The sequence below is a fragment of the Capra hircus genome, chromosome 20 (genome assembly GCF_001704415.2).
Source record: "Capra hircus breed San Clemente chromosome 20, ASM170441v1, whole genome shotgun sequence".
NCBI classification, from domain to species: Eukaryota; Metazoa; Chordata; class Mammalia; order Artiodactyla; family Bovidae; genus Capra; species Capra hircus.
In genome coordinates this window covers 33,366,436-33,382,004 of record NC_030827.1, presented here as the reverse complement: position 1 = coordinate 33,382,004, position 15,569 = coordinate 33,366,436, and the positions used below count along the sequence as shown (strand labels likewise).

Below are 15,569 nucleotides of genomic sequence, written 5' to 3'. Positions count from 1 at the left end.
TAATTTATTAAGTGTCAATTATTTGTACTGTATTTTCTAAACATCTACAATAAGCTCGTGCTACTTTCATGATTGGAATAAAAAGAAAAAAGATTAAAAAATACAGGCTGATTCTAGAAAATCTAGGAAATGCAGAAAGATATAAATAAGAAAATAAAAATAATTCCAAATTCCAGAGACTTGTTCTCTCAATCATTCTTTCTAAGGGCATGTGGACACACAAAACTTACACAACTGTAAGCATACGTAGTATTGCAGCCTGACTTTTCACATTATCATGTCCTTTAAAATCTTTTTAAAGGATGCTTGTCAGTGGCCTCATACTGTTCTATCGTCTGGAAGGTGCATGATTTATTATTGGACGTTTAGGCTCTGTCAATTTTTTGCGACTATAAATAATGTTGTGATGAACATCTTTCTATATAAATCTCTGTCAGCATGATTTTCAGTGCACCGTCCTTCCCTTGGAGTCCCTTGATTGGTGACGCACACCTCTACTAACTGATATTTGACATGTGGGGCTAAGGCTGTGTAGCTAGAACTTGTCAAGAAGACAAATAGTGTATCAGTGGCCTGTCTCACGCTCATAAAATAAAATGGTTACAACCACAATTCTTCAGACCATTTATTTGGCTAACAGCTAGATGCTTCATTGATTCCATACACAATGTATCCCTAAAGAATGAAGGTGACCTTGGAGACAGCCAGCCATCAAGAATCCAATTAATCCAGCCTCAGGATATTTGGTGCCCAGTACCGACCAGACCCAGCATGATCTGTTAGATCCTTGTTACTCAGAATGTAGGAAGGGATATGGGTTCCATTTAGTTGTGGGTGCTCTTCAGGAGAAAAAACAGAATAGCTTAAATTTTAACTCTAAGGAATGTTGGTTGTGGGAGTTGTAGGCCTTTGTAGAAAGAGTAACGATGTAGTCTAAAATTTAGTGAGCGTTACTGAAGATTGCCAAAAAGAGGAAATATTTGGTTAAACCTGAATGTCACCACACGAGAGGACTGGAAAATTTCATAGTCTTAGAACTCTGCTTCTAGGACATTTGAGATTTATAGCACGTCTATTTATAAAGTTCTTTAAACTGGGGTCCCATTTATTCTGTAGAATCAACAAAAAATTAAAATCCATATAAAAAATGGACTTGAGTTGGTTTCCAGTTACTTAAGCTACCAGTATGAATGCTTTGCATTCATCTCTAGCTTAAGAGGATAAAGCTTTTACCTTTGATCTAGAATTTATTTAATCTTCTAGGACAGCACTGGAGACTCTAGGTCCAAATTCCAGGTATTTAATATGTCTCAGTTTTGCTCTCTGCTTCGTGGTGACAGTTTTATCACTAGCTTTTTACACTTATTGTACTAAATTGCTATATTAATATTAATGTCAGAGTGTGAAAAATTCAACGGGTAAGTGGTATGCAAATTAGCCTAATGCAAACTTTAATGGATTCATGCACTCAAAAAATCCTTTGAAACAAAGGTAACGAAAGTGATAAAAAGACCAACTAATCACCATTAAAAGGGAATATTACTACAAGCACAAGAACAAAATACTTTCAAGCAAGCAAGCTTGACTGATTTTAATCAAACAATATGAATATAATAGCTAGAATAAACCTTTGATTATATTATGGGGTATAAATAGAAAATATATATATTTTTTCCCCCAGTCAGGGTGCTCTGGATTGATTGTGTCTGCAGTAAAAGACAAGTTGAAGTCCAAACACCTAGTACCTGCAAACATAACCTTATTTAGAAATAGGGTCTTCACAGATGTAATACAGTTAAGGTGAGGTCATTAGAGGGGGCCTGACCCAAGATTGCTGTCCGCATATGGTAATGCACATTTAGGCAGACAGGTGTGCACAGAGGGAAGGCAATGAAGAGGGCCATGAGATGCTGGAAGCAAAGACTAGAGTGATGCACCCACAAACTAAGGAATGGGCAGCATTTCTGGCAAACGCCAGAAGCCAGAGGAAGCAGGGAAGAGTTCTCTCCCATAAGCTTCAGAAGGAACATAGTCCAGTGGACAGGCTGATTTTGGATGTCTAGCCCCCTCGGTCTGTGAGACAATGTATTTCTAAGCTGCCCAGTTTGCAGTGCTTTGTTATGACAGCTTCAGCAAGCTAGCAATAGTCATAGTTTTCCTCTATGCTCTGCCAAACCCCATTCTTCTCTTGCCTCAATTAAGTCTGAGACAGGTCACATAGATTTCTGATCAGTTACTATTTTTAAAATTCAGTTCAGGTTATGTTTCTAATCTCAGATCCAATTTATATCTCATCTCCTTCCCTGCCTCCAGTATCAGCCAGGCCTGTTGGTCAGAGGACTCAGAGAGGGAAGGGATGAGAATGGTTCTTGCAAATTTCCCAACCCTCTTAGAAGTGATGGGCAGAGGCATGTCTCATTCTAGGACACCCTTGTCCCCTGCATATGTTGGATCTGGTTCTCTGCTGTTGGAAGGAAGTGGACTTGGAAAGATGGCAGAAGCTTCTTGATACAACAGTCAGTGATGGGGCATGCCCCCTGCACTTGTTCTTACTAAATCTGACTCTATGATATTGGTGTTCCCTGTGTTTTCTTGGGGTGGTATTCTGCTTTACTCTTACCCATGCTGTCTCCCAGAACTTTCTGTGAGAGAGGCAGCTATGCTTCCTTTTGGTGTTCCCAATAGGTTCATGTTCAAGACACAGGTGGCCTCAGAGTTCCTGCCTTTCTTCTTCTCTGTGCTCCTTCCTATGGAGCCATGTAACCCACCAAAGTCCTCCATTTCTTCTCTGTGCCTTGGGATTGAGGTGGAGAAAGGGTTGCATCCATCTTTTTTCCAAGTCATGCCACACCACTCCCTTGTCACTATGGAAACAATCAGACCATTTTGTCAACACCCTGCCTCCCACATGCCCTGGACAGCAAGGGGTCTTGGGCTCATGTAAGAGAGAATTCCTCTGGTGCGGATCCATACCTCCCAGAAACTCCTCCAGCAACCTGCTCACCAGCGGTAGTTCTAAGATTCCACAGCCTCCAGCCAGTGAGGGTGGCATCACATATCCTGGATACGGGTGCCCTGACAAGTGATTCTCTCAAGGCTTTGGTTGCCTGGCCTCAGGGGATACTTAGAGCATCTCCCTCCCCCTCATCAAGGGGAAGAAAAGGACTTTGGGGAGGTAACAGGATCTTCACTATGAGCACTCCTCCCTGTACCTGCAGAGCCCCCTAGCCCCCGGTTCCCCCACCCCTGTCAGCCCTAGTCCTGCTGTACAGCCTGGAAAGGTGTGGTGCTGGTGTGAGAGCTGGCAGAGCAGAGCCAAGTCAGTCCTGAGCAAAGTTTCCCGACTCAGTTGTTGGTGTCTCTCCTTTGAATGTGGGACTATTTAATGCCTAAACTTTGCCTTCATTCTGGCATCTTGGGAGTGCTGAGGGCACAAAACTTACAAGAGTAGCCTGTGCCACTTTGGTAGTGAGAAGGGAGTGGGGCTGTATGATGGGAAAAGATGGGTCACTGACTCTTGGACAAAGATCAATTCCCACTCAGTTGCCATTATACCAGGAAAATGGGTTTTCTGTTTCTAGGCTTTTCCTTCCTCATATTTATCCTTTGATATTGCAAGATGTTTTAGAGGGTTTTTTTTTTTTAAGATTTGGGATTTTTTTTTGGGGGGGGGGGTTGGGGCTGTGCTGCTCAGCATGTGAGATCTTAGTTACCTGACCAGGGATTGAACCTGTGCCCCCTGCAGTGGGGATGCAGAGTCCTAATCACTGGACTGCCAGGGAACTCTGTAAGATGGTTTAGATTTTGGCTGAGATCTTAATGAGATGGAGGAGGAGTGACGTTTAATGTGTAAGCCTAATAAGAGTGTTGCTGGATGGCTGTGACTCATAGCCCCTTCCCTTAGGTGAGCATCCCAGTGAGATTTAGAGGAAGGGAATCTGCTTCTACTCACCTGCTTAGAGACTGACTGGCTCAAGTTGGGATCAGTTACTTTAGTGATTGGATAAGCTGCTTGATGGCTTTACTTCTAGACTGAAAGTTTTCAAAATGTGATCATCATCAGCAGCCCCACCTGGAAAGTTGGTAGGAAGACAGGTTCTCAGGCCCCACCCCAGACCTATTGAACCAGGAACTGGGGGTGGGCTGCAGGCATCTATATTAAAAAGTGCTCCAAGTGACTTCAGTGCACTCTCATGCTGGAGAACCACTGTTCCAAAGATGTTTCTCTTCTCCAACTCAAAATGACACCCTAGCCTCTCTAAGAAATGAGTGTCTACTTGGTAGAGCCTAGTATAATAGATATGACTTACCTTACGAATTATTCGTTTGAAATTTTCTGATGATTTCTCCATCCATCACGCACTTTTAGCTTAAAAGCTTTCTGATGCACTTTAGCTGAAGCAAAAAGAGTCTCCTAAGAAGGAGGAAACTTCAGGAATTTAACTACTTTAAGCAAGGCAATTTCTACTTGGATTCAGTTGTCCTTACTATGATGATTATTAACTATGGAATATTTCCTCACATAAGATGAGGTTTAAGGATGGGACTCACTTTTCCCTGTATTGTCTTCTCCATAAGAATCATCACCATCCAACATACTATATATTTTGTATGCTTCTATTATGTTCTGTATGTCTTCCTCCACAAGAATGGGAGCTTCATGAAGACCAGGGCTTTTGTCTGGTTTATTCAGTGCTGGTTTCCCTAAATAGTGCTAGGTTTATTACAGACGTTCCCAATTATTTATTGAATGAGTGCATGAAAGTGTTGTACAAACTTTCATGCACTTTTAAACAATGAGTGCAAAGAATGTGTTGTACAAGTTGTTTAAATTTCTATGTTTATTGATTCATTGAAGAAAATTATCGTTTTTATTCTGATTTCTTCTTGTCAGTATGATTAATACCGCAGGCATCATAAGGTCTTCAGAAGTCCAATCATTTTAGTGTGACATGAACTGAATAATTTACTAGATTGATGTGGAAGTTATTACGTAGAGATATGCTATAGAGCTGCATGGATGGGAAGTGGATGAGGGAGAAGACATGAGAGAAGCAGGGAGAATTATTGTGTGAAACTAACACCTAAGGATTTTTGTCAGTAATTCCTGAATGTGCCAGTCTGCTGTTTATTCAACAGTGTCCTTTTGTAGGGGTTATTTGCGGTGGGGGCGGGGGGGGGGGGAGAGGGCAGTAACTCTGTTTTTATGGGTAATTGTATTAGGTCTAACACCTCCCAGAATGCAGTATTTCCATTTCCCTTTTGGCACATTTTACAGCTCCTACTTCACATGTGTTCATTGTTTTCCCGCTCACTGATGATCCTATTTTGACGCAGAAGAGTTGGTCTCCGCCCTTGGTGCACCGGGAGGGTAACAGGCAGACACACTTGGAGGTGGTGGCTGCAAGGAGAGAGACAGTGTGACTCTCTACAGGGCTTTAGGATTGGATTTTACCTGACTCCTCCCCAGTGCAGCGAGCACTTTGGTGGCAATGAGTGAGAATGTGGGCACAAAGGGACTGACTCAAAAGACCCAACTGTGGTTGAATGGAGTCATCTGGATGTAAGCGAGGAGAGGCAGCTGGTAAGTCAGTAAGATGTAGGAGCCAGGCTACCTCTGACGCCTCCTCTCCCTCACTAGCCACATCCAATCAGCTGCTCAGTTCAGTTCAGTCGCTCAGTCGTGTCCGACTCTTTGCAACCCCATGAATCACAGCACGCCAGGCCTGCCTGTCCATCACCAACTCCCGGAGTTCACTCAAACTCATGTGCATCGAGTCGGTGATGCCATCCAGCCATCTCATCCTCTGTCATCCCCTTCTCCTCCTGCCCCCAATCCCTCCCAGCATCAGGGTCTTTTCCAATGAGACAACACTTTGCATGAGGTGGCCAAAGTATTGGAGTTTCAGCTTCAACGTCAGTCCTTCCAATGAACACCCAGGACTGATCTCCTTTAGGATGGACTGGTTGGATCTCCTTGCAGTCCAAGGGACTCTCAAGAGTCTTCTCCAACACCACAGTTCAAAAGCATCAATTCTTCAGTGCTCAGCTTTTTTCACAGTCCAACTCTCACATCCATACATGGCCATTGGAAAAACCATAGCCTTGACTAGACGGACCTTCGTTGGCAAAGTAATATCTCTGCTTTTGAATATGCTATCTAGGTTGGTCATAATTTTCCTTCCAAGGAGTAAGCGTCTTTTAATTTCATGGCTGCAAACACCTTCTGCAGTGATTTTGGAACCCCCCAAAATAAAGTCTGACACCTCTTATAATTCTGTACCACATTTTTTATTTCTTCCTAGAATATTCCTAGATTATGACTGGGAATCTGGATTTTGATAAGCAGTGAAGTTGGGTGATACTTTTCTCAGGCTTGGCTTCAAAACCACCCCATCACTTCATAATTCATATAAATCTTGTATTCATGAAAGAGTTTTAAAATGACCATTTGGGGTAAAGTTACCGAAGCCAAGTATATTAAATCAATTTAGAGTAAAAGGATATAAGCTCATTTGATCAAAGTTCAAGGTCTTCCACCATTTGGCCTCAATGTCCTTTTGCAGCAGATATTCTCTGCTTTCTTCATCCCAGATAGAGTGACTCTCTCTCTGTTTCCCAATAAGGACCCCAAGCGTGGTCCAGTTTTTGTCCACTGCCCATCCTATTCCCTTCTTTTGCTAGACTGGTATGCTCTTTCCAATATTCCTGCCCATGTCCAATGTCTATAAGCCTTAACTCCTCCATGAAGCATTGTATAGCCACACATCCCCCACCAAGGTTTTCTATAACTAAATTTTAATGGTGTAAATTTCTCAGTACCACATCTGACATTTTTATAGTCTTTTGTTAATTAGCTTCCCTGGTGGCTTGGATGGTAAAGAATTTGCCTGCAATGCGGGAGATTGGGGTTCAATCTCTGGATTGGGTAGATTCTCCTGGAAAAAGCTAGCTTTTCATATGTCTTTCTCCCAAGCCTCTTACAACTGCTTTGTGAGAGAGCAGTAACCACGACTCATCCATCTGTTTGTCCCAACCAGCTCTTAACAAGGTGCTCAGTTAATTCTGCTTCATCAATTGGTTTCAATTCTGAATTTGGGGTGCAGGTATAAGTATTCAAAAAGAAAAGTATTTGAGGGATAATTTATGTTGCCAAAATATCTGAGTTAGATTGAGTAAGAAATACCTTTTTAGTTTCCTCTTTTCATAAATGCTGTGGTTCATACTTTTGTTCTGGAGTGCCACATGAACAGATATCTCTGTGACACTGACTTTTGCTCACCAGCTAAAGAAGACTGGCACAGGCAGATCATATCTTTAGGGGAAAAATGCTTTCAGTTTTTGGACTGTGTGTAGGATCAAAGGATATTTTAAATGACTTAACTCTCTTATTAAGTAATGTTCATGCTTTATTTTTACTGCCCCAAGACATTCTGCTAATTTGACCAATATTTGTTAAGTATTCAAACTTTATATGTTCTGTGAAATGAAAATATCTCCTGCCATATCAACAAACAAGAAATGTCACAGCCATTGGGCTTTCCTGGTGGCTCAGCAGGTAAAGAATCTGCTTGCAATTCAGGAGACCTGAGTTTGATCCCTGGGTTGAGAAGTTCCCCTGAAGGGGTTCTTCCTGGAGAATCCCCAGGGACAGAGGAGCCTGGTAGGCTACAGTCCATGAGGTCACAAAGAGTTGGACACGACTGAATGACTTAAGCACAGTCACAGCCATCAGCGATTTCTAGCTTCCGAATGTGAATGAGGTCTCCCCAAACTGAGATCTAGCAGATGCTGCCACCACCTGTGGTGATTGCTGAGGAGCTGGGGAAATGCAAGAAGCAGCCATCTGCCATTCCTTAAGGTGAACAAGGAAGGAAACAGGATTGGCTCCAGATAGAGGTGCATATGAAAGGAATGAGTTCAGTGAGCCGAGAGGCTTGCATCTTCCCATACAAAGCATGTTAAATTCCTTAACTTGATATCTGATCTTTGACATTCAGAGGGCCTGCTCCCTTTGTTGCAAACTTGTATATAGCCAGATTCCCCCGCCTGCATCCTTGGAGCAGCTTTCTCAGAGCTACTGAGATCCTGTCTCCTGGGCTCAGGCTCGTGGTCCTAGATGTTCCCACCAAATAAAATAATTCTCTACTTTCAGGTTGTGACTATAGTTTTAGTTGACTGCTCTTTTTTAAAGACAAGCTTAGGATCCTGGTGACTATGGGATTTAGATATACGTAGGGGTCACAAAGAGTCGGACCTAACCTAGGGGCTAAGCACGCACGCACTAAGCAAAGGGCTAAAAATAAAGATATATTTGGACTAAATCGTTAAGTCATGTATTGTTACTCAGCCAAATTTGGAAAGAATAATTTGTAGGAAAAGAAAAAGGGTCGGGGGGGGGAAGAAACTCTTTGAAACAGAGGAGTTCCATGAAGACCTTTCTCCATGATAAACAAGGAAAATAGATGTTAACAGTAAACACATCCCCGAACATCTGTGTTACCTATTGTGGTACAGACAGGCACCATTTGTTCTTCCTGCTGTCCAAATCCCTTTTATTTTTTGTATGTATTTTTGACAATAATGTTCTTACATTATAATTTTTAGAGAAAAAGTTTATTTTTTACATCCAAAATTTAAATAAATACATAGTTGTACAGTACTTTCAGCTCTTATCTATCACAAATTATTGTCTCTGAGAGAGATGTCAGTTAGGTGATGGTATTGGTCAGGCAACAAAAAAATGAATAGTAGTGTTCATGATGATTGAACAATGATTAGAGTCAAGCAATGTAAGTATTTAGGCCTGGTTTTCCATCTTCTATGTAAAATTGGAATGCTCAAACTAATTGTACTCATCTCACATGCTAGTAAAGTAATGCTCAAAATTCTCCAAGCCAGGCTTCAGCAATATGTGAACTTCCAGATGCTCAAGATGGTTTTAGAAAAGGCAGAGGAACCAGAGATCAAATTGCCAATATTCCCTGGATAATCGAAAAAGTAAGAGAGTTCCAGAAAAACATCTATTTCTGCTTTATTGACTATGCCAAAGCCTTTGACTGTGTGGATCACGAGAAACTGGAAAATTCTGACAGAGATGGGAATACCAGACCACCTGACCTGCCTCTTGAGAAACCTATATGCAGGTCAGGAAATAACAGTTAGAACTGGACATGGAACAACACACTGGTTCCCAATAGGAAAAGGAATACATCAAGGCTGTATATTGTCACCCTGCTTATGTAACCTACATGCAGAGTACATCATGAGAAACGCTGGGCTGGATGAAGCACAGCTGGAATCAAGATTGCCGGGAGAAATATCAAAAACCTCAGATATGCAGATGACACCACCCTTATGGCAGAAAGTGAAGAACTAAAGAGCCTCTTGATGAAAGTGAAAGCGGAGAGTGAAAAAGTTGGCTTAAAGCTCAACATTCAGAAAACGAAGATCATGGCATCCGGTCCCATGACTTCATGGGAAATAGATGGGGAAACAGTGGAAACAGTGTCAGACTTTATTTTTGGGGGCTCCAAACTCACTGCAGATGATGATTGCAGCCATGAAATTAAAAGACACTTACTTCTTGGAAGAAAAGTTATGACCAACCTAGATAGCATATTCAAAAGCAGAGACATTACTTTGTCAACAAAGGTCCATCTAGTCAAGGCTATGGTGTTTCCAGTAGTCATGTATGGATATGAGAGTTGGACTGTGAAGAAAGCTGAGTGCCGAAGAATTGATGCTTTTGAACTGCGGTGTTGGAGAAGACTCTTGTGAGTCCCTTGGACTGCAAGGAGATCCAACCAGTCCATCCTAAAGGAAATCGGTCCTGGGTGTTCATTGGAGGGACTGATGTTGAGGCTGAAGCTCCAATATTTTGGCCCCCTGATGCGAACAGCTGACTCTTTTGAAAATACCCTTATTTTGGGAAATATTGAAGGCAGGAGGAAAAGGGGATGGAGGATGAGATGGTTGGATGGCATCACTGACTCAATGGACATGAGTTTGGGTAAACTCCAGGAGCTGGTGAAGGACAGGGAGGCCTGGCTTGCTGTGGTCCAAGGGGTCACAGAGTCAGACATGACTAAGTGACTGAACTGAACTGATGTGAAATTGCCTTATTCGAGGCACAAGGTGAGAAGCCCCAGAGAGTGACTTGCTGAGTAGCCACCATCAGATGGCCTGTTGGCTGTGCCAATCATGGTGACCTTCTGTCATGGATTTCATCCTGCCACCTGTCAAGGGAGCTGGACCTTGATAATCAGCTTTAAGTGGATCAAGAAAAGCCTGGATTTGGTTTATAAAGCATCTCCCTTTTTCCAGGACTGACTCAAAGAACTGGGTTGAAAAGTGAAAGAGAAGTCAAGGGTAATAATAAGGTTTTTATCTTTGTTTTTGCAAAACTAAAGTGGCTTCAGCTAAAGGTAGAAGTTAACAATTCAGTAAGTTCCCGTTGCTTACTTTATGCCTCGATTTCAGATGATTTTTTGAAGATGGGCATGAGGGAAATCTAGCTGCCTATTTGAGTTCTGCTAAGTCCTAATCTTCAACCCATATTTATGTATTATATGAAGCTCAGTTGAACTATTTCAGGTTCCAATTTCACCTTAGCGCAAATGCACTGCTGTGAAGTTTCTGCTTTTAAGCAGTTCACAAATGAAATGCCAATAGGCAATACACTTACCGAAAATAGAAATGTAATACTATTTTTTAAGTATCAAATAGGCAGAGATATAAACAGGTAATAGCTCCAAGGTTTGGTGAGGGTGTGAAAGGCAGTTTTTATCACACACTGTAAATATGAATATAATATGATAAAGACATTTCTAGAAAGCAAGTTGATACATTGCATCAACAAAGACTTTCTATTTTAAAATAGTATTTATCTAGAAACATTCCATTTAAGTAAAATCTAAGGATAGAATCTTAGAGTATAGATTTACCTGTGATAGATTTGTCTATCACAGCACTGTTTCTAATAGCAAAATCTGGGGGAAAATCTCAATATCAAATTGAAGATTGATTAAGTAAAATCACAAAATGCCCATATAAGTTTTTGCAGACATTGAAAATTATGTGGCAGAGTAATATATAATGATATGGAAATAATTTCATGATATATCAAAGTGAAAAAAACCACAATATATAAATAAGATGTAGTATTTGATCCTATTGTTTTCAAGTAATATAATCAGTGCTATCCCTGAGGTGTGTGAGGCTCCAGGGAATTTTTTAATGGGGTGTTTCTTTTATATAAATGATTGAAGCCATTCTAAATAGTGTCAACTCCATGCTAGCATTCCGATCTCAAGCAATTTTGAGAAAGACTACCCTGCTGGCCAGTGGCTCACCAGGCTGCTCTCTGGGAATGAGGGTCTAGCTCTGAGCCAGGGAAGACACTGTAGATACAGTCCCAGAGCTTCTTGGAACATCACATCTAATGAGGAGAGAAGGAGTAGAGGGTAGGAGAATGTTCCACAAGGGGGGAATAGGGCTTGGGCTCACAAGGAACCTCATGTGGGTTCAAGGCATCCTGCCTATGGAACCCTACCAGCATGGGCTGATCCCAGGCACTACAAGGGGACTTCAAAATACTTGAGGCAGATATTTCTGGTAATTGGTATTGATGAGGAACCCAGTCCAGGCTCAGGGCACTCTACCTATGCTGGCCCCAGCTGGTTCCATCTGCCAGAGGAAACTTAGACAATTTGATAAAGGCCCTCCAAAGGGTGGGGAAGTGGGGGTGCTGAAGCATGAGATCAGGATGGGTGTTCTTACTTGGGGATGAAAGGTGAGTCTGATTATGTATGTACAGAAAAAGACTGGAAAGATTTTCACCAAAGTTGTTAAAGTAGTTATTTCTAATTGTGGGTCTGTTGGGTTCTAATTTTTCCTTCTATTTAAATCATTTCCTAACATTTTTTACAATGAAAAAGAATTAGTTTTGATTAAGGAAAGGTTATTTATAAGAAACAATGTGTAAATACAAATAAGATGTACTAGCTGAGATGAAGGTTAAGTGATAGCTTTTTTAGTATGAATTACCACTGGAGCTTACCTGAACATTTTTCCCAGTTGTAGCAGGTGTCATAACCACAGGATTCATTCTTTGTGCTACTGGAGGAAAGTTTTATCCTTTCCAGACCCCATTTTAACTGTGGACCCTCTTCGCATGAACCAATATGTAGAAAATGGAGCTGCTGATTATTTAAACATTTCTCAGCCAAAAGCTTACAAGCAGATGAAGTAAAGTGATGGCTGGATGTTGTATCAAGCACACAGATTTCTTCTGAATAATGGCTATACGGGAGAGAAAAGCAAGCATTTATACATGAAGACTAGAAAAGATGGTGTGTAGCCAACTCATATGTTAACTTTCCACCTAGTTCTGTACCCCAGTTTCTCTCTTCCCCCCAGTTTCTCTCCTTTCAGTCTCATTTAATCTTGCATGCTCTGGGATTCATCTTCCTAAGAAAAAACCAAATCATTTTAAGCTTGTTACTACTCACAATTGCCTTCAAATTAAAGTCTGAATTCATTAATTCTGATAATCAAAATCTTCTATTTTGAATTCATCCAATCAACTTTCCTTTCTAGAATCAGTTTCCCATCCTCCTTAATCCCTTTTTATCACCTGACAATTGTATTGAGCATTTTCTAGACTGACAAGATTATTCTTCCTTTGCTACCATCCCATGCCCTGCTCAATCCATGTTGCACTGTCTCCCATCTCCAGCTGTCTATGTCCAGATCAATTCTTGGCTACATTTTGAAGCTAATTCTGATCAACCTAGTCTATTTTAGTCTGCACTTCCCCTGAACTCATTTGCAACACCAAAGTCTTAAATATAATTATATAGCATTGCAAGTGTGTTTGTATTGTGACTAACAGCATGAGTTTTTAGGTCAATCTCTGATTAACTCACTAAATCTAAGTAAAGGGATGGGTTAACAAGAAGATAGCCATAGTCTTTTTCTTGCTGAGAGGACAAGAACTTGATTACTCCAAACCTGAGTTTCTTCTCTGATGTCAACTTCAGAGTTAAAAATCAGTGCACCAGTGTGTAAATTTGTTTCCAGGAACTGAAGCCCAGAGACAGAACAAAAAGCCACTTTCTAAGTTCAGAGAATTTAAGCTGTGGGGCCAGTCACTCTCACAAACACCTTCGATGCCATATCAAAGAGGACTGAGGCGTATAGGAAGAGGCTGGAGAGGGAGGGCTGAGCTGAAATTCAGACAGTTCTAGAGGACAGTCTGTGCTCTCATAGTCTGGTATTGCAAACAAAGAAAGAAGTTCCCTCCGGGTTACACGGACAATGTGAATGTTGTGAGTTCTCCCTAGAAGGCCATTTTCTGGGTGAGGAGACCCCAGCAGCAGGTAGCTCATACAAGGTGGACCACTTGTGGTCGATTCTTAGGAAGATAGACAGAGCCATCTTTGGGCTGAATTACAACAGTGGAATGTTACAGAAAAAGTCCCTGTAGTGGTCTCGTAAATAAATAAACAAAGTGTCCCTACAAGTGTTTGTTTACTTGGAACTCAGAAGAATGTGAGAGGCAATCAGTGTTAAAGCTGAAAAAAACCTTGGTGCAAAGAAATAGAAGAAAAATTCCAAAGTAGCAATTATGAACTGCTGCTGCTGCTGTTTAGTCGCCAAGTTATGTCTAACCCTTTGTGACTCCATGAACTGTGGCCCAGCAGGCTCCTTGTCCACGGGATTTTCCAGGCAAGAATACTGCAGTGGGTTGCCATTCCCCTCTTCAGGGGATCTTCTTGACCCAGGGATTGAAACTGTGCCTCCTGCATTGGTAGGCGAATTCTTTATCACTGAGCCACCTGGGAAGCCCCAACAATTATGTACATGTGTTTTTGAAGATGAAAATTGCCCTAGAACAGCCTCCATTGTTTAAAATATATAAAAAGTGAAATATCACAACTGGACACAGTCTGTTGACTTCCTATTTCACCATTTATTCATTCTCTTCTTTGATAACTTAATTCTAATTTTATTTACCACGTAGGACTACCCAAGACAGACAGGTCATGGTGGAGAGTTCTGACAAAATGTGGTCCACTGGAGAAAGGAATGGCAAATCACTTCAGTATTCTTGCCTTGAGAACCCCATGAACAGTATGAAAAGGCAAAATGATAGGATACTGAAAGATGGGTGTGCAATATGCTACTAGAGATCAGTGGAGAAATAATTCCAGAAAGAATGAAGGGAAGGAGCCAAAGCAAAAACAACACCCAGTTGTGGATGTGACTGGTGATAGAAGCAAGATCTGATGCTGTAAAGAGCAATACTGCATAGGAACCTGGAATGTCAGGTCCATGAATCAAGGCAAATTGGAAGTGGTCAGACAGGAAACGGCAAGAGTGAATGTCGACATTCTAAAGGAATCAGTGAACTAAAATGGACTGGAATGGGTGAGTTTAACTCAGATGACCATTATATCTACTACTGTGGGCAGGAATCCCTTAGAAGAAATGGATTAGCCATGATAGTCAACAAAAGAGTCCGAAATGCAGTACTTGGATGCAATCTCAAAAACGACAGAATGATCTCTGTTCGTTTCTAAGGCAAACCATTCAATTCACGGTAATCCAAGTCTATGCCTGGGCCTGTAATGCTGAAGAAGCTGAAGTTGAACAGTTCTGTGAAGACTTACAAGACCTTTTAGAACTAACACCCTAAAAGGTGTCCTTTTCATTATAGGGGACTGGAATGCAAAAGTAGGAAGTCAGGAAACACCTGGAATAACAGGCAAATGGCCTTGGAGTATAGAATGAACCAGGGCAAAGGCTAATAAAATTTTGCAAAGAGAACGCACTGGTCATAGCAAACACCCTCTTCCAACAACACAAGAGAAGACTCTACACATGGGCATCACAAGATGGCCAACACCGAAATTAGACTGGTTATATTCTTTGCAGTCAAAAAATGTATAGAAATGATGTATAGAGAAGCTCTATACAAAGAGATGTATAGAGAAGCTCTATACAAAGAGATGTATAGAGAAGCTCTATACAAAGAGATGTATAGAGAAGCTCTATACAGTCAGCCAAAACAAGACCAGAAGCTGACTGTGGCTCAGATCATGAACTCCTTATTACCAAATTCAGACTTAAATTGAAGAAAGTAGGGAAAACCACTAGACCATTCAAGTATGACCTAAGTCAAATCCCTTATGATTATACAGTGGAAGTGAGAAATAGATTTAAGGGACTAGATCTGATAGAGTGCCTGATGAACTATGGATGGAGGTTCGTGACATTGTACAGGAGATAGGGATCAAGACCATCCCCAAGAAAAAGAAATGCAGAAAAGCAAAACGGCTATCTGAGGAGGCATTAAAAATAGCTGTGAAAAGAAGAGAAGCAAAAAGCAAAGGAGAGAAGGAACGATAAACCCATTGGAAGGCAGAGTTCCAAAGAATAGCAAGGAAAAGTCTTCCTCAGTGATTAGTGCAAAGAAATAGAAGAAAATAATAGAATGGCAAAGACTAGAGAGCTCTTTGAGAAAATTAGAGATACTAAGGGAATATTTCATGCAAAGATGGGCT

General features: G+C 41.2%; 1 protein-coding gene across 3 annotated transcripts in view; it reads right to left on the bottom strand.

Annotated features, from left to right (window-relative positions):
- The window catches only part of C6 (complement C6), a 77,441-nt gene continuing 62,464 nt past the window's right edge, over positions 593-15,569 (bottom strand). For 2 of the 3 annotated variants that reach the window (XM_005694751.3, XM_013972794.2), the window contains 2 exons: positions 12,062-12,303; positions 4,824-5,401 (listed from right to left, as the gene is read on the bottom strand). In XM_005694751.3, the coding sequence (XP_005694808.2) occupies positions 5,226-5,401; positions 12,062-12,303 (418 nt within the window). In that variant the 3' untranslated portion in view covers positions 4,824-5,225. Of the gene's footprint in view, positions 2,865-3,952; positions 4,073-4,823; positions 5,402-12,061; positions 12,304-15,569 lie in introns of those variants that run through there. The other variant, XM_013972795.2, reaches the window with a different exon arrangement.